At 25.1% G+C, this 19,604-nt stretch overlaps 1 protein-coding gene across 3 annotated transcripts in view; it reads left to right on the forward strand.

Moving 5' to 3' along the window:
- Window positions 1-19,604, forward strand: part of LOC112591365 (calcium/calmodulin-dependent 3',5'-cyclic nucleotide phosphodiesterase 1A-like) — a 350,746-nt gene that overhangs the window by 173,743 nt on the left and 157,399 nt on the right. For 2 of the 3 annotated variants that reach the window (XM_025335164.1, XM_025335165.1), the window contains exon 1: window positions 2,361-3,192. The exons of the other annotated variant lie outside the window; for it this stretch is intronic. In XM_025335164.1, coding sequence (XP_025190949.1) covers window positions 2,667-3,192 — 526 coding nt within the window. In that variant the 5' untranslated portion in view covers window positions 2,361-2,666. Of the gene's footprint in view, window positions 1-2,360; window positions 3,193-19,604 lie in introns of those variants that run through there. 3 annotated transcript variants of the gene reach the window in all.

The raw sequence follows: 19,604 nt of genomic DNA on the forward strand, positions 1-19,604 counted from the left end.
ATAAGCTATGGATTTTTCACATTAATAATTACGTATTCAATAAGTGCGAACAAATACAAACATTTGAGTACATATTAAGTACCTACTTTCACATTTTAATGTACCTATTTTGCCTATCCAATCCGCCGTATACAAAGTACAACTTACACAATATATTACGTAAAAAAAAAAAAAATGTAGACTGGTTATGATTTTATATTTTTGTATTTTTATCTTAAATAATTTTCTTTTCTTGTCACTATATTTCGATGGAAGAGTATTTTTAATGATACAGATACCTATTTAGAATATACCAAAAACTGTTATAAATTATCATTTACCATTATAACACTATATTGTATAATACATATAAACCAATAATGTTTAAGCATTATTACTAAACGTATTATGAACATAATTTATGAAAAAAAAAAAAAACATACGACAGAAGTTTTTTATTATCTAAATTTTACAATGCTATATATTTATTACCAACTAATTATTATAGTATACATACTGAGAGTAATAAACCTAAATGAAAACGTGAATTTTGAAATACGATAAAAAATTACTTTTTAAAATTAACCTTATTATGTATTAATTTTGTATGCACAGAAACTCTTTCAGAAACAAAACAATATCGTCATGACGTTGTTTTTTTTTTATCTTTAAAATTAAATGATTATTACTGGTTAGATGTCTTACTAATGCACTTTTGATATCTAATACAATCACTCAGCGAAATCGTATCCAAAGAACATTGTTTCTCAACTACTGATCATAACCATGAAACATAGTATTTAAAATGGTTTTCATCACTATATTTTATTAATTGTTGTAGAAACATGTATAAATTAGAAATATCTAACATCATTTTTGGATAAAATATTTTCTAAAGCTAAAATCAGAATGATTTTTAGATATTTTCAAATTGATCATCGATAATATTATACATATACGTATAGGAATGCAATAATTTGCTACTGTCAATGTTATTGTCAGCAATGTAATATTTAATATTATTATATCATTATCAATTTAATACTTTAATAGCATAGAACATTATTGTATAATTCGTGTCAAAAACATTTAAAGTGCAATAAAATGTCGAAAAAATAAAATTATCATTATCTTTTTCAATTACTTTAGAGATGACATTTAGAATTGTCAGTTAAAACATACTGTTTAAACTTTGTATCATGTATATTATTTAAAAAAAAATATTTAAAAATATAGTATCGATAATTATTATTTTTTATCTGATATTACACAACGATAATAATATTTATTATAATAAATATCGGTAAAAAAATAAAATACGATTAACAATAAAAATGATTGAAAATGATTGACCAAGATACTAAGTATATTATAATATGTATTGTTAAATAAATCGTGAAATTTCTCTCTCTATGTTTATAGTTACAGGCTTGTGTATAATAATATTATATCATCATCGTGCTCGCCGATCAACAAGTGCCCCGGCATCGGTCCGCTGTAAACGGTTATTACTTAGTAGTTATTGCCATGCGATGTATAACTATTATTGTCACCGACGAATAAAAATCAGCGACGGACGCCGCAACATTATTCGATGGCCTCAGGACATGATAGTATTATCATTATTATTATTTTATCGTATATTCGCGTAGGTTAGGTATTTAGAGCATATTTTTATTATTATTATTATTATTTCAATATATATCTAATACGCTACAGCCGTATCGGCTACGTAGATCCACATCGTGTCGAGGGCGGTGCGCAACAGTCGTTATTAAAACGGGTTTATCAATCCGATCGTTTATTATTATTATTATTATTATTATTATTATTATAAGTACGTAGGTAGTCGTGTTATAATATTTTTTTTTTTAGTCGATCGCATGAATATTACGTATATTTTTTGGAAAACCACAAAGCCGATGCCCGCGGACACTACACCAAACAACGATATATTACTATCGCGTACACGTCTTATTATTGGACGCGTGGCAAGACGAACGCATTTTTACGACGTCGGTTTTACCACAAGAAGCTGGTGCTCTTCTTCGGGTGGTATATTCTCGTCGATGACGAATGACCAAACGAATAACACATAATAATAATATATCGACGAGATAACCTAACCTCGGTCCGTCTATTACGCGTTATTATATTTTATTACTGTTATCGCGGAATACCTATATTATTCCAAGTGTGTGCCGTAATTATAATACGCACGAGGCGCTTCGTCGTCGTCGTCGTCGTCGTCATCGCCGCCGCCGCCGCCGTCGTCCGCGCCCGCGCGCGCACTCGGACCGCCCGCCGCCTCCTATTCCGCGCGCGCCTCCGTCCAGCAGCAGCAGCAACCACCGACGCCTCAGGCAGTGCGCTCGCGACACTCGATCAGCGACACACACCGTATACCACACGCGACTCTGCCACCTGCTCGCAGCTATTACAGACGTCGTCGTCGTCGTGGTCGCCAGATAACCGTTTTTCAGTTTTCAAACGATTAAACAGCAAACAGACAATAAAAATATAAATTATCTAATAATCGACACTACCTACTGATATCGATGAGCGCACATTAATCGCAAAGTCACGACAGTGTATTCGTATGGTATATCTGTGGTCGTAGCCGGTTTAGTGTTTTTTCTCTTTCTCTCTCACTCTCTCTCTCTCTCTCTCTCTCTCTCTCTCGTCCAATGGACCGAATGGAGGAGAAGTCGGCTGGCGTCGTCGACCGCGCACAAACCGTGCAGACCGCTGACGGAGAGAAAAACATGAGCACTTTCGGCGGTGGCGTTCGCCCGGCAACCGACGATCGCACCGATGACCACCACAGTCCAAGCTTAGTCGGCGGTCTTGAAGACCACGTCCCGGTAGACGACTGTGTCTCTAGCAACAGCAAAGGTCGCGAAGGTCCAAACAGTCTTGGTGCCGTGCCCGTGGACGGGCGATTGGCCGGCAATCGTACCGGTGAGCAGAAGACGATCAGCGTCAGTTGGTCGGGAGAAGAGCGAATCGCTGACGAGTTTCCATTAGAATGGCAAACCGCCGACGACCAGACCGAGACCGCCATGCAGATAAACGACGAGGACATGTTACCGTTGTTGATGGTCGGTAACGAACCGCGGTACAGAGATCAAATGGTACAGGTGCCCATCTCACGATTACCAAGCAATACCAAGAGGTGCGTGCTCACGATGGACGGTTATTCGTACGTGATCGGTGAGTATGTTCGTCATTTGACATTCGTAACGATAATGTTATATTTTTTTTTAATACTATAACTCGTTCAGTTAATTAGTTTTACCTATAATACACAAATAGGTGGTATTAGATACATATTAGTAGGTTTATATTATACACAACCGTACTTAATTTTGTGTTTATATGCGTGTTACAAACGATCAAGAAAAAGCTGAGTACTTAGGATTGGAATTGCTTTGCTTACACCTTAAAATTGTTTAATTTATATATTTTTGTATATTGTTTATTGTATTTTTTTTCACTCTTATACGTCGTATTATATTTTTGCGATGTTATTGTATATTATTATAAATAAATCATTGGATTCAAATAACTACCAAAAGTCTAAAACTCATCTGGTTTAAATATAAGTTATCGCAAAGACACGTTTAAGTTACCAGAAAACAACCGATACACATATACTTGTTAGTCTAATTCATAGTGTTGCAATGTAATATTATTAACGACAATTTATAAATATTTTTCACAGAAAGTCGTTCTATCGAATAATTACCAACCAATTTTTAAAATGTTATAATTATGATAGATATACTACATAATATTATATCGTATTTATTGTCTGCGTGAATTTTGTGTATTTATTGATTGATTATAGATCTATTTAAAGTGTAGTAAATCGTATTTTATGTATGTACATAAAATGTCGAATTCCGCCTTCAGACTTTCAGTTTCTTCAACAGCTTAAATAATACATTTCTTGATATCATTTTTGACATTTTTGAAATTATTGGAATAAAAATATAAATATATTTTATAAGTGTTGAAGATATTTGTTTGATTTATAACTTGACTATTATATTTGTTACATCTTTTTATTCTAACATGGAAAACATACATATTTCAAATTTTCAAATATACAATAATTATAATTATATAACGTCAGTCTCTGTACATTGAATTATATCTAAAATCATTTGATTTTGGTTATTTAGAAAATATCAAAATGTTTTGAATATATCGTAAGAGATTTCATTTTTTTACGCTTAGGAAAATGTAATAATACGATGCATAATTAACTTAAAAAAGTTTTCTCAAAATTATTCTTCATCTTATTTCTGATAAAAAAATAATTTGATTTTAAATCCTGTTAATTCTTAACGTGTCAGGGACATATTTTACCTTTGTATGAACATTAAGTGAACCAAAGATCCATAAAAAGTAATTAAATAAGACAACAGTGTTTTCATCATCACTTTCAAGTGTAAACGTTAAGTTTAATTTAAAATGTTTTATTTGTATTTACGTAGTTCTCTAAATAATGATACACATTGTATTTCAATTTTAAATTCCTCTAAAAAACAAACGAACAAAAATGATTATTTTTGATAATTTATCGTGATTAATTTGAATTTTTTTTAAGTGTTTAATAATTTATAAATTATATCTGCTGTGTGATGTTGCATCCAATGGCCTAATCATTTTTTTTTATCTATAACAAATAATTTAGCTAATTTTAGTTTATTATCATATAATAAGATAAATGGATTGATATCGTAGTATAATAAGTATACCTCAAAAATAATGTGGATGAAACAATAAGTACAGGAAATCTTGAAAAAATTGTAAGATTATGTTATTAATCTTTTATGATATTTATTTCAATTATCATCAAAATAAATTTGAAAAATATGTAATTAATATTTGTATCAATGAAAAAATGATAAATGTATACATTATATATATATTTCATACATTTACTCAATTTTTTAAAATATTAATTTATTTTTAATCTAAAATCATATAACTAGATACTAGGTACGATGATAGTTCTATATTTCTAATAATACGTAAGTTACAATAACATATAAAATAGTAAGAAAAATTGTCCAAACGTTCGGTTTTCAAAACTATTGAAGCATTTACTCTTCTGTTTGTTCAAATTTGTATATGCTTTTAATTGATCGATTTTTAGAATAATATATAAAAAATTATCACAATGTTTTTTCCATATTTAAATTAGGTAAAAACAATCGTTTCTTAATGATATACAACACTAACTTTATACTTTTTATTTTGAAATATTATAGATTCACTCAACAGTTTATCAAACTAAAATATTAATATAAACATAGTATGTACATTTTTAAATAGTGTAGCCCTAAACTTAAACTAAAAAAGTTGTTAAATTATTTTTTAATTTATTTTCATTCACATTATTTTTGTTTATAATAAAAATGTATAATATTATTTTGAAAAAATATAAATAATTATAGATAGTTCAGTTGTATATTAACCGAAAAAATGAGCACAATCGAACATTTTTTCAAACGTTATTAAATTACAATTATTATTAGTCCACGCTGTCTTGATACTGTTTAGTCAGATATATATATTTTGGGTTTGTTTATAAATATTTTTTTCTATTATTAGTTTAAACTTTTTTAAACTAATTTAAATATAATATCTCACTTTTATACGTGTTTATAGATCAGATAAATTGTTAATTAGAAAATAGTCGCATTTTTTAGATTTTTAGTGAAGTTAGTAATCAATTTATCTAACTATAATGTAGTCTTTTATTTAAATTAAAAAATGTTGACGATGATATTAAAAATATTTAATTTTTTTTTCACTGATTCTTTATTAACACTGGGAATTCATTGTATTATTTTATATTATTCATAAACGATATTTTTATTCTAACTATACAATATAAATTTACATTAACGTGCTCGTATATTATATTACATGCATTATTTTTTTTCTTTGCTCACATTTTTAGAAATTATTGTTATTACCATTCTAACAAATAGTAGTTTTTCAAATTTATGAAATGTAATATTTATTTTTTAATGTATATTATATATTATAATTTTCTATTATTAAAGAAAAATTTAAAAATCTAATAATTTTATTTATATTTAAACTACAATATGCAAGATGTGTAATTAAAACAGATTGGTAAATGAAAATTGATTATCAATTTTTAAATCGGTTCATTTCAGATAATTGTGTTTGGTTTGTGACATACAATCAATTATATTAGTTAATTAACTTCGTAAAAATAGTTTATGACAGTTTTAACAAATCAAACAAAATAGAAAAAAAGGTTTATGAAAATAACTCAATTAACAAATTAAGATTTTATATTACACTTTTCACCATAGTAAAATATTTTTTATATTTTTTTATAATTGCGAATCTCGATTTCCGATAATATTATACAGAGTGAAAAATATTACATTCTAAAAAATAATATTTTTAAACGGTTGGAGTTTTATTTTTTACTTAAACGAGTAAACATAATATTACTTATTTCTAAACCTGTATTTCTTTGATCTCATTTAATAAACTATTTTTTAAACTAATTTTTTTCTTAAATTCCTTAAAAATATTTTTTAGGCCTGATTCGGTTACACAAACAATATTTAGCCCGTCTGGAGAAACTTTCAATGCAGACGGAAATTGTAACTAGTTGTTTTGTGGACGATTTTAAACTTTCAATATTGTTTAAATATTATTGATAGTTTGTATATTAAGTATATTACTATACAAGATTTGATAATACTATCAACTCATAATAAGAAAAAAAGTAAGTGAACACAAATTCATACCAACTTAAAACAAATGATAAGAAATACAAAAAATGCACTACTACTTTAGTTCTAGAGCTTATAACAACTTCCTTATGCCGAGGGTTATAGAAATATAATGTAATGTTTATTTTATTTGGTGTTGGTAGATAATATAAATATTATATGATATGATATATAGTTACTTGTTGAACTTCGTGTTTTTTCATTATGTTTTCGATTGTCTGTTTCAAATATTTCACTAAACTTTTGAATATATACTAACAAAAAAATATTGTAAAACTATGTTATACCCGGAGCTAGACAACAAATTATTTTCAAGTTACTTCCATGTAATAACTTAAATTTTACCAAGACTTGAATATATTTAATGTGATATTTTTTATTTTATTTACCATATGTTGCATTTTCCAACAAAAACATCTATATACAGTGTATTTAAAAACGTAAATAAGTATGTTGTTTATTTCATTACATTTAATGAATCTATTAGGATGTATTAATGATTAATAACAAATTCAATTATTATTTAAGTTATAAGTTTATTAAGTAATTAATTAATTTAACATACAAATTTTTCAAGTCATTGTCCAGTAGTAACAAAATATAATTCAGTGCGTCGTATAAATTCTTTATTTGTTGCAGCTATAATTTGATCATCAATCAGTTGATTACATGCTGCTGTTATTTTATCTTTTAAATTTTGAAGATTTATAGGAGGACGGCATACACTATTGTTTTTAAGTGATCACATAAAAAAAAATCTTGTGGCAAATATTAGGTGATCGTGGTGGCCATTCAATGGGTCCATAAGTTCCTATCCATCGATTTAGAAATTGTGCATTAAAATAATCGCCAACTATGTGAGCATTGTATGTTGGAGCACCGTCATGTTGAAAAATAATATTTTCTCTTAGAGCTAAAGGAATATCATCAAGCATCATCGGTAATTGATTTAATAAAAAATTTTAATATCGTCTACCATTGAATGTTCTATCATAAAAAAAATGGACCAAGCAATTTACTACCAATTAAACCACACTAAACGTTTATTCCCCAAACAGTTTGATTATTGATTTCAAATGTCTAATGTGGATTTGATTATTCCAATAACGGTTATTTTGTTTATTAATAACACCATTATTTGTGAACTTAGATTCATCTGTCCATAATATTGAATTTAAAATTAATGGATTTTCGGCTAAATCGATCATCAACTATGTAAAAAAAATAAGTCTCTGATTTGTATTACCCTAACGTAAATGCTGAACTAAATCTTTAAAAGATAAAATAATAAAATAACAGCAGTATGCAATCAACTGACTGATGATCAAATTACAGCTGCAACAAATAAAGAATTTATACGACGCACTGAATTATATTTTGTTCACGGCAGACAATGACTTGAAAAATTTGTATGTTAAATTAATTAATTACTTAATAAACTTATAACTTAAATACAAATTGAATTTGTTATTAATCATTAATACATCCTAATAGATTCATTAAATGTAATGAAATAAACAACATACTTATTTTCGTTTTTAATGCTTTAAGTTATAAATTTATAACTCATATACAGATTACAGTGAAAACTATACAGAAATTAAAATTATAATTATATGCGACTATCAACTTAATAATTAGGGATAAAAAGTCAAACTTAAACAATTCTAGAATAATTATTTTTAGAGTTATAAGTCAAAAAACTGTAAATCGCGTGAATTTTGCAGTTTTTTAGTTAAATTGCTATAACTTAGTCAATTTTGGACTTAGAAAGTTAGTTTAACTACCAAAATTCATTAAAAAAATTAGGCAAAAAATAATTAATGATTAAAATAGGTGGTAACTATTAAAAAAAAAAAGTTGTACTGCGCATGCGCATGTCTAATTAATTTAAATATATTCAAAGGCCATAAAAATATGTATTTTTATGTCATAAAACCGATCAAAAGACAGAATTCAAATCGCAGGACTCTACGCAAATTTATTGAGTGTTATCAGTTAGCGTTTAATTAGTTATTTAAATATGTACTAAAATAATTGTTTTAAATGTCTTATGTATCAATCAGTTCATAAAAACTTACAATTTATTACTATTTATATTACATAACTTTATGTTTTGGATGAAATTTTTTTATCTATTAATTAGTTATTTAATTATTACATTTTCTTTGTTACAATCAATTTTCTATATTCGTTGACTTTTAATTCCTGCATATTTTTCGTCTTATATAAGCGTAACTATTTAATTTTTTAGTTAAACTTATTTTCGTAAGTACGCGCAATTTATACAAATAATCAATAATAATTATTTGAAATTTTAAAAGTTACTAGTTACCCGACGAAGTTATCAACATATTTTATAAATATAAACAAATTATTGTGTAAGTGTCAACTTCATTTTTCATTTTATTAATTTATAATTATTTACTTTTTCACATTTTAATTATTAAATTATTAAACTATTGGGTTCTTATCGCAATTGTTAATTTAATGGTTTAATATCCTTCTTTAGTTTTTTTATTGATCTTTAAACACTCTAAAGAGTATTAAATATTATCTAATTTAATTTAAACTGTGTCAATTCACATAATTCAATAATATATAAAGTAACCAAAAATCTATTCAAAACAATTAATTCATAACAAAAATTCTTGATGTTAATTATTGAACTGTTTAAAATATAATTAAATTCACTGTTTATCCTATTACTCGTGACTACTATCTCAAACATTTTTTCTACAGTTTTACACCATAATTCTTTATCTTAGAATTCATTTCATGGTAAGTTAGCCTATTTTTTTCCTGAGAGTATTAGTTTTTTTTGCTAATATTTAGACTTTGTGCAATTGATTAATTTTATATCTAAATATTTTATATATGTATATATAAAATAAAATAACTCGTTGAAACATAAGAAGAAAATTTAAACGTAATCATTATTAATTTTATTAACTTAAAAAAACAAAAATATTTATTTGTAATTGTTCTATAATATTTATATATTACGTAAATTGAACAATATAATATGTTGTAATATTTTTAAAACTAATTTAGAAATACCATAGACACGTTTTTGAGTTGGAACTAACGAATATTTTTGGACCTTTCGAATTAAAATTATAAAATATTTTTAGTGTTTTTGGTAAAAACATACACATATAATAAAATAAAATTATTAAAAATATGATGATTTATAATATAGCAAAAAGAATTCAGACAAAAATTTCAGTAATTATAATTATCTAATAGTTTGAAACTTGACAAAGAATGAAAACATTTCTGACATAAGAATTTCTCTAAAAATGCAAATATTTTAATTTATGATTAATTCAGAAAAGTAATGAGACTTATGAATCTAATTAAAAATAACGCTCATTTAGAATATTTTCTTTAAATTAAAATTGGAATACCTAAAGAACACCTGTAAATTCTTTAATATATTATTATACATATACATATTTACATTATTATTTTTGATGTTATAATTTTGAAAATATTTTATTGCTTTATAGTTATTTAATTATAGACAAGATCCCACATAATTTGATATTATATTTATATAAAAGTATTAAAAATACATGAGTATATTTTTTTAATTTTTTTTTTTATGTAAGCATTTAGAGTTGAAATTTGTACGAAATGGTATTTTTAAACGATGAATAACAAATTAATTTGTTATAATTTCAAATTATTATTTGTAGGGATTTTAAATTTTTATTTGTATTATGAATTAAACTTTACTGAATGACATTATCAAAATTCGTACCTAGATTATTATAATCCATTTATATATATTTTCAAGATATTACTTATTTACACCTATTCTTACGCAAACATTATTTTACGTTGATTTTGTATTTACTTAAAAGTTTATAATAGGAATATAGTACTATGGTATAAATATATTATATTATTATTGAAATAATTAAATTTTAATAGTTTTACAAATATAATGTTTTTTTTAAAAATTATATTGATATAAAAAAACACATGAAATGTACTTAGTAATATAGATTGACAAACCGTCTCCGCTCAATATCATTATTCATATATAATGTCATCCATTACAGTGACTTATTCGACGCCTACTATACAGCAGAAGGGTAATCACTATTTTTACTTTATTTTTAAACTAAGTAATAAAATATATTCTATGTGAGCGATAAACTTGGTCATTAAATCATTTTAAAAGCTAAAGTGGCAAATTTAATGGGCAATAGTTTGATATTATTTTAAATGAAATTACAGTTTAGAATAAAAATTATCAGTTTATAATATATACATAGGTATGTACAAATACTGCTACCATTAACAAATAAAAAATATTAATGAATACGACAATAAAAAAATATATCTATTATTTCAATTAAATTAATTGTCTTAGTGGCTTGGCGTGGCGCGTTGGCTGCTTCCAGTTGCGGAATGCCACTGGGAGCAAGTAACGGCCACAGCTACTGGCTCTCGGATGGGTGACCATTCGGAATCACAGTGGTTAAAAACCTTGCCACACATACACGTGTTTGCTATCAACCGTATCAATCGTAAAAAAAAAAAAAATACAACCTACCGAACCAACCTTACTTAAAAAACCCAATGGCCTTAGTAGCCGCGGGTCAACTAAATAAAAAAAAAAAAAAAAAAAATAATTGTCTTAGTAGTTATTTAATTTGATAAAATATGACAATATTTAGTATAATATTTGAAATTTAAAAATGTAAATTAGAGATGTTAAGTAATAAATTATTAGTAAATTTTGTAATTTTATTTTTTTATCTATATTTAAATTAAATTTATTGTAATGGTGACAAAAATGCATAATTAACATTGAAAATTTCTACTATGATTATGTTACTGAAATAATTTGTATTTAATATTGATATATTTTACAATCTATTAACAAGAATTTAGATGATTTTTTAATATACAATCACAATAAATCGGTAGTCATATTGCTTCATAATTTAAGTTCTTTTAATATAATGGTAGTTATAAAAGAATTTCTTCGCGTTTCTGATAGACAGCTTTTTCTGATAAGGTGCATTAACTTATGTTTTAGTTTGTTTAATTTAATTTAGTTGAAACAGGAAATATATTTTACTTTTTCTATTTTTAATAATTTAAGTCTTGATATTCATAATACTTTTTATGCGCACTTAATATCATTAATAAAACGTTGTAAAATATATAATTTCAAACATTATTAAATAAATCTATTGAAATACAAGTATTTAACTATTGTTTTCATTTTTGAAACGATAAAAAGTTTGATAAAATTAAATTGTATTAAAGTGATAATACTTTTAAGTAAATAGTGTTAATTTTTAATATTTTTCATTACACTTGGATTTCTAATAACTGTAGACGTATTAAGTTTCTATAAAAGAATTGTTTTATATCGTTGTTAAGTATTTTTTATTTTACGTGAAATATCCATAAAAAGTATTAAACGCCTGGTATCCATTTTAATTTTGTAATTGTTTGTTATTTATTATTTAGAATATTTTGTTAACTTTAAACAAATACTTCAACAACATAGGTATTGTACCGAAAACATTTTTTTTTTAAAGTATTCATAGTACAGCATAAAGGATTATTATATTTATTGTCACACCTGATAATCTAACCAAATTTAAGATGGTTTATCGTGTCATTTTTCTTTTAACTTTAAAAGTTCAAATTACCGTTGTTCAAACTTTTGACCATCAAAAAAAAAAAAAATAAATAAATAAATAAATAATAATAAACCAAAACAATAGGCGAAAAGTAAAATAAAATTTCAGTGGCAAACATTTAAGTTTTTTCCGCATTGTTTTAAAATAACTAAAATATAAAATGTATGGCTACCTGCGTTAACTATACTATATTCGTGTGTTTTATATTGTAATACGATAAAAATGAATTGTGTTTTACTTTTTACTCAATAATTATTTTACAAGAGCAGCCACTAAAGTTGTTTATTTTTTCGTATAACATACTTGCAATACGCATCTTTTATCCTTCTCTTTTATTTTACGATAATAAGCTACGTGTGACGCTGATGTAGATAAATTGCTGTGGGTTATCAAATTATTTTTAAAAATATCGTTATCTCGTAAACTTTTTTTTTCGGAATAACTGAATTGTATACGAGTCGATTTGCTAGTACCGAAATCCGTGCACAACAATGTGACTCTGTCTATTACAGATAACCGTAAATGTTCAGTCAAGTTTAGTGGTTGATATGCACCGTGTGAGTGCGTAACCTGGCACCGTCATACAGTATCAAGGACCAAACTTATATGCGGCCAAAGCATTAACAATTAAAAGGCTATCGAATGCCTCAATTTGCGTCATTTATGGACGCACGCGATTTTATTTTATATTATTGTGTGTCGGGATTTACTCTTCACGCAAACAAAGCACAACGTTTGAACGTGACAAATCATGCGTTCGTAAATTGTATCGTTTTCGTATTAAACAGACCGATGTTGTATATATAACATTTATTATAAGTTAATGAACCATAAAAGTGTAAAATGTGTATTGCTTTAGGAGACGGTTTTAGACTTCTGTAATATAATCTATCACTTGGGAGTGCCTTAACATTTTTAAGCTCTGTACAAAAAGTTAAGACTTTCCTTCAAATTTTTTCCATAGTAAAGTATATCAATATATAGCCACTGGTTGTAAAGGATTCCAGTGAATATATGACTAAAAAAATTAATCGTCCCGTACATAAATTATTTTAAGTCTAATAATTGATAACATTATTTACAAACATTGTTTTAACTCTAAGATTAGGTGATATTTTTTTTACTTATATTTTATATTATGGAAGTTTAAAACTAATGATATATATATATATATATATATATATATATATATACTATTACTACTTTTAATTATTATTAACTTATTCGTTTTCAAATATAAATTATATAATACCCTGTATAATTTCATTATAAAATTATTTGTTTATAAAAGATGAGAATGATTTTACATAATTACAGCTCACGGATATCTTCGTTTATTAATTTATAATAAAGTAAAATATGATTTAATGCATATTCTATAAAATATTGAAAAATTCTAATTTTAAATTGTATTAGAATTTATCTTGTTTAATATGTCATACATAATCTTAAAAGATACTTCACATTATAAAAATAATATTGTTGTTAGGTATCCACGAAAGATAGTTAAGTAAAATCAAGTTATAACATATCGAAGTTTTTATTCTTATAGTAATTGCGTATATACAAACAAAATTTGTTCTTATTTGTATCACTAAACAAAATGTGAACACTAAACGGTATAATTCGATTACATAGTATTCGAGGAAAACCGTATGCTAGGAATATATTTTCTGTTTTCCGTTTATACGTAAATTAACATTTGTACAATAAAACGTTACACGGCTCTGAGTCGATATTTCCGCTTTTTCTTTTTCTTTTTTTTTTTTTTTATGTACACAATCGTGTTTTGATTGACAGTAGCTCATCAACAATATATGAAACGCGTGTTACGCGGCAGTGGTTATAGATTGCTTGATATAAACGATTGGATAAATATATATAAATATATATACATCGAACAAGGTCGGCCCGATTTATTTTCGGTTGTAGTCTGTAATAGTTACCTACTTGATTATTGGCAGACCATTAGAAAGCAGCAAATAATATTTGGCTTTAGTTTACTTTACAAGGAGAAAAACAAACATAGCGACACCAACGTTATTATTATAAACCTATATTATTTGTTTGATACATCTTTCAATGCGCATGATTTACAATATGCCACGTGCTTATTCAAAAAATACTTACATATTTTTATCATAACAACCTCAATTCAATGTATACAATTTATTATTATTTTTTTTTTTATAAAGTTATACTTAAGTATATACAATTTGAAAAATATTATCAAGATGGTACTTCACGTAATATGGTTTAAAAACTATATATTTATCAATTCAAATCATATTTTATATATTTTAATATGAATTTATCAAGTACTTTTATAACCATTCGCATCTTAAAATCTAATTTTAATATATTTTTTCCAGCTGTTTTTTAAATATTTGTACTAAATATATTCATCAGATTACCTAATTATTGTTTATTTAATGAAACCAATTCATCCTTAAGCTACACAATAACAATGACTGGGATACAAATGATTAGTTCGTGTTGTTTAATCAATCGTATAAACAAACAAAATAAAACATTTTTGTTTTCAATTCGTTACCCTGCAGTGTAAAGTTTGTTTTTCACAGTTTCTCGTATTCTGGAAAACTTAAAACTCTATGGGAATTCAAAGGTTATCTATTTATTGGTAGGTGAGAAAACACAACTTTATAAAAGTTTCAATTGAGTTAATCGCGGTATTGGTCGAGATAGATTTCTCTAGAGTAGCCATTAGCTTTAATGTATATACAGGATCAGAATTTAGCATATTTTAATGGAGCATTATTTTCAACGTGTATCATTTATTTACACGAAAGATATCAAAGCACGCCAACTGTTCGAGTGGTAAATTTTCACCAGAAATAGGACTCTTTTATTTCTGCCAGGAAAGAAGAATGAATGAAGAAATATGATAGAGAAAGAGATAGTGTGTGTATGTGTGTGTGTGTGTGTGTGTGTGCGCGTGTGTGCGTGCGTGTGTGTGCGTATTTTTTTAAAATTGACTTGTAAAGTATAGTGTTCACCATGACCCTTTTGGATAATTAATTTTTTTTTTTTACACTGGCTGATTATGATTCGCCCACATGTTATATTGGTCGCACAAAATTAGTACAATGACCCGATAAGGTATACAAGTACAATACAGGCAAAGGCGTGGTAATAGCTTTTGAAAAAAAAGAAAAAGTAATAATAACCTTTTCCCAGGACTTTTTCTCCACCAACGCCGACACAATATATTTAGTATGTTAGCGGTTACGGTACACTATGGAAATATCTACTATTCAGCGTTTGTTAAGTTTATTTTGACCCACCACGTGGTAATTTAAGTATACTCGCGATAGTGGTGAGGGTGAAGAGGATGGTTTTGGGTCGTAGATGTACCACTCCCTTGTGTCATGTGCTGATCCCTCCACTGCACCTGGTCGTCGCAATATCCTCAGGATCAGGTGCACAAACTCAACGGTTTAGAGGGGTGAGTAGTAAAGAAATAGAGAATAAAAGCTTATAATATTATTATAATGTCCGCTATCTGCCGTTAACCGTCATATCATCTTTACACGCCACCCTAGGTCAGTCTGCATTTAATGGAACATATGTACTGAATCGTTATTCGGTAACTCGGAGTATTACCTTATTGATCAGCGAGATGGTCTATAGGGCTTGAAGTCATTTTATTTCTTCTTAGAGACCTTTCTTGTAAAATAATAGTTTAATACTCACATTTTCTATCAGTACTTTTAGGGCTATTTAGAGTTAGAAAAAAGTTAGGCGAGGTAGATATTTTTCTATATGGGATAATTTTTAAAACGGCTTGGATAATATAAAAAAAACTTAATAACTAAATCCTTTAGCTTTAAATTAAAAATTTTTCATATAATATATAAAAAAATATTTATTTTTTTTTTTTAATACTACGCTTCAGTATTACGCTATTGCTATTTCAACTAACGGTTTTAGTATTGAAAAACTCATTTTTTTTTTTTTTGAATAGAACGACAGAGCTTTTAGTTTTATAATGAGTGTTTTTTTGGCTTATACTTTTGGACAGTCGAAAAGCTAAAAATATCATTTACAGGACGTTTATAAATTAGAAATTATTGTATTTTACTAAAAGAGTAATTTTTGAATTTACGTACTATATATTTGCTTTCATATTAAAGAAACCTTTCTAATAATCCTGCTAACACTAGTATATCACTTTTTTTTCTGTTACCTTTTAATATAAATATTATTATTCAATATAAATTTTTATAGAAATTATTCAATTTGATAATATTGGTTTTCTCCATACTGTGCTGAAGTTACTTAATATACGCCCGTGTAACATTTAACACGTAAAGTTTTATAATAAAAATGATTTATTATCAATGTCCACAAAGAATTTACTCATAAACACAAAATGCGATTACATATAATACTGATCATTGTAAAACCTTAATGGTTAGTTAAAAGTAGAATAAATACTTCAATTTAAGTTTTAATTTATTTTTATATTTATAAAAGTTAAATTCAATTTTATTATTTTCTGTTAATTTTTTTTTTCTTAAATACAATTTATAAAATATATGTTTTATAAAAAAATATATAAAAATATTTGGTAATATATTACTAAAATGTTTTTAATTTGCATAAAATAAGGGATTTTCCGTATCAAATACAATAATTAACTAGAAATCGTAGTTACCTACATTATCAAAAATGTACAATTTTTTTTTTTCCATAAATACAAAAATTAGTTTATTTTATAGTAAATTTATTTAAGAAAATGCAATTGTAATTTCAGATACAGCGATTTTTGTTTTTAATGGAATTTTTCTTGGACTTCTCAAATAAATCGTTTTCCTATTATAGATTGAAATTTTATAACATAATGTTATAAAAAAAAATTACTTACTCTTTTAATATTTTGTTATATCACAATCAGATTTAAATTATATAATATAGGTAGGTGCAATTTAAGCTATAAGTAACTATGTTAATTATGTTATTATAACATTTATATTTAGATATGAATACATTTTGAATATATTTATAATTATAATTATTTATAAATTTTACATAGCTATACCCAATATATTTAAAAAATAATATTCAAAAAGATACTATTTACTTAATAAAATAAAAACTAAAAATAACAAACCAAAAACCAACTCTGATAAATTATATTCTTAATACTTTACTATTTAAAATTGTATTTAGTAATTTTTACAAATGATTTACATACAGTTTATCAAATCTGATCAATGTAATGTTGTAACTATTAAATATTTTTATAAATCGTATCAACAAATATTCATATTTTGAGATTTATATAAAATCTATTCATTCCATTTTATTTAAAGTTATCATATTAATATAACGGTATTTTAAGAGTATTAATAATAACGAAATTTTTATTTATACTCAACATTTTCGGTCATAATATGGCACACTAAAATATTTCTATTTTTTATTTTGTCAAGAGTTTTTTGGTTTCATTATTCTTATTAAAAAAAGTTTTATTTTTGATCCTTTATTAAATTAAATTATTTTTTTTTTTCTAAATAAATTTAGTATAAAAGTATTTTGTTCTTCTATTATAGCTGTGTGGAAATTATTTCCGTTACAAATTTTAAGTAAACAGAAAATTACAAACTTTATTTTAACATTGACTACTTCATAAATATTTTAACTCTCTATTCAATTCGAGATTATAAAATCCAGATTATTATATTTATGATTTTTAATATTTATTATACCAAACACTCAAAATAGTTTAATTTGTTTACCATTTAAAATGACCAACGATTTATTGGTGTTGTTTTAACTTTCAGGACTTTGTTATAATTTTATTTTGTTTCACGGTTTCGTATTTATATGTTTTTAGATAATTGAAAATAAAATTTTATTTTTTCAATGTTATGAAAATAATCAAATTTAAATGCACGTATCAATATATGTTATAATCATACAAAATTATTAAATGTACTATGCATAAAAAAATTAGCTAAATAAAACTAATAATAACAAACCAACAACCATAACCATTTACCTTGTAAGTACATATTAATTTATCAAAACATCATGATTAATAAAATAATATTATTTAGTACTTATTATAAAATGTGTTAATTTTATTTTTCTATTTCAAAATCTATCAAAATATTTGTTATAAAATAATAATCAATTTCTGCGATAAAAAATATTAACATTAAATAAACGATTTATCAAAAGTTGCTCTCATTGTAATTTAAAAATATCTAAGACACATGAGCAATATTTTGATTAAAGTAAAAATTATTTAAACGACAGCCAATGATTTTATTTATTCAATAATTATTATTCAAAAAAATTTGAAACATTTTACCATTTCAATTATTTTTGAGTTCCAAATCTTTGTTTTTTAATTTTTTATTTCACATATCATCTATTATTATTTCTTATACTCAACGATTAAAAAAAAAAAAAATGTAGGTTTATTTCAATTTATTTATATCATTATACGAATCATTAATGTGTACTTAAAAGTAAGTTTATACATTATATAAAAGAAATATTAAATACCTAATATATTACTATGGTTGTGTATTAATTTGTTTAGAATTTAATAAATACTATATTACTGCTTAACAAATAAATTACTAATAGTAATGTGAATAAATTATACAAAATCAAGAGAAATATCTCATTAGAAATATTTACGTTCATTACATGTTCAATAGTTTATTATTGAATTCAAATTTAGCATACCCATAACGTCACACATTCAATGAACCTATTCAATAACCTAACTTACGCTCAAAATCTTTTATTATAGCTGAGTGACTTTTTCAGGTTTTTTTTTTTTTTTTTTTGTTATTGTCTATTTATTAAAATAATAATAATAATAATAAAACATAATTATACCAAATTTTAAAATAATAATATATTAAAAATAAGCAAATAATATTTAATGAATCATTACTTTGATTATGATTAAACATTTATTTTTTCTTATTGATCTTTGACTATTTCGTGTCTTCATTATCATAGCTGCTATTAGAAGCATTACAATTTTTTTTTTTTTTAATTAGGTAATAGTTTACTCCAAATAAATAATAATTTACTCTAAATTTTTCCCTTGCATTTTACTATGTTACAAATATTTACTATTCGTATATTGTTCTGGCGTATTTAACACACTTCA

This window comes from Melanaphis sacchari, unplaced genomic scaffold (genome assembly GCF_002803265.2).
Source record: "Melanaphis sacchari strain LSU unplaced genomic scaffold, SCAv2.0 Contig132_pilon_pilon, whole genome shotgun sequence".
NCBI lineage: Eukaryota > Metazoa > Arthropoda > Insecta > Hemiptera > Aphididae > Melanaphis > Melanaphis sacchari.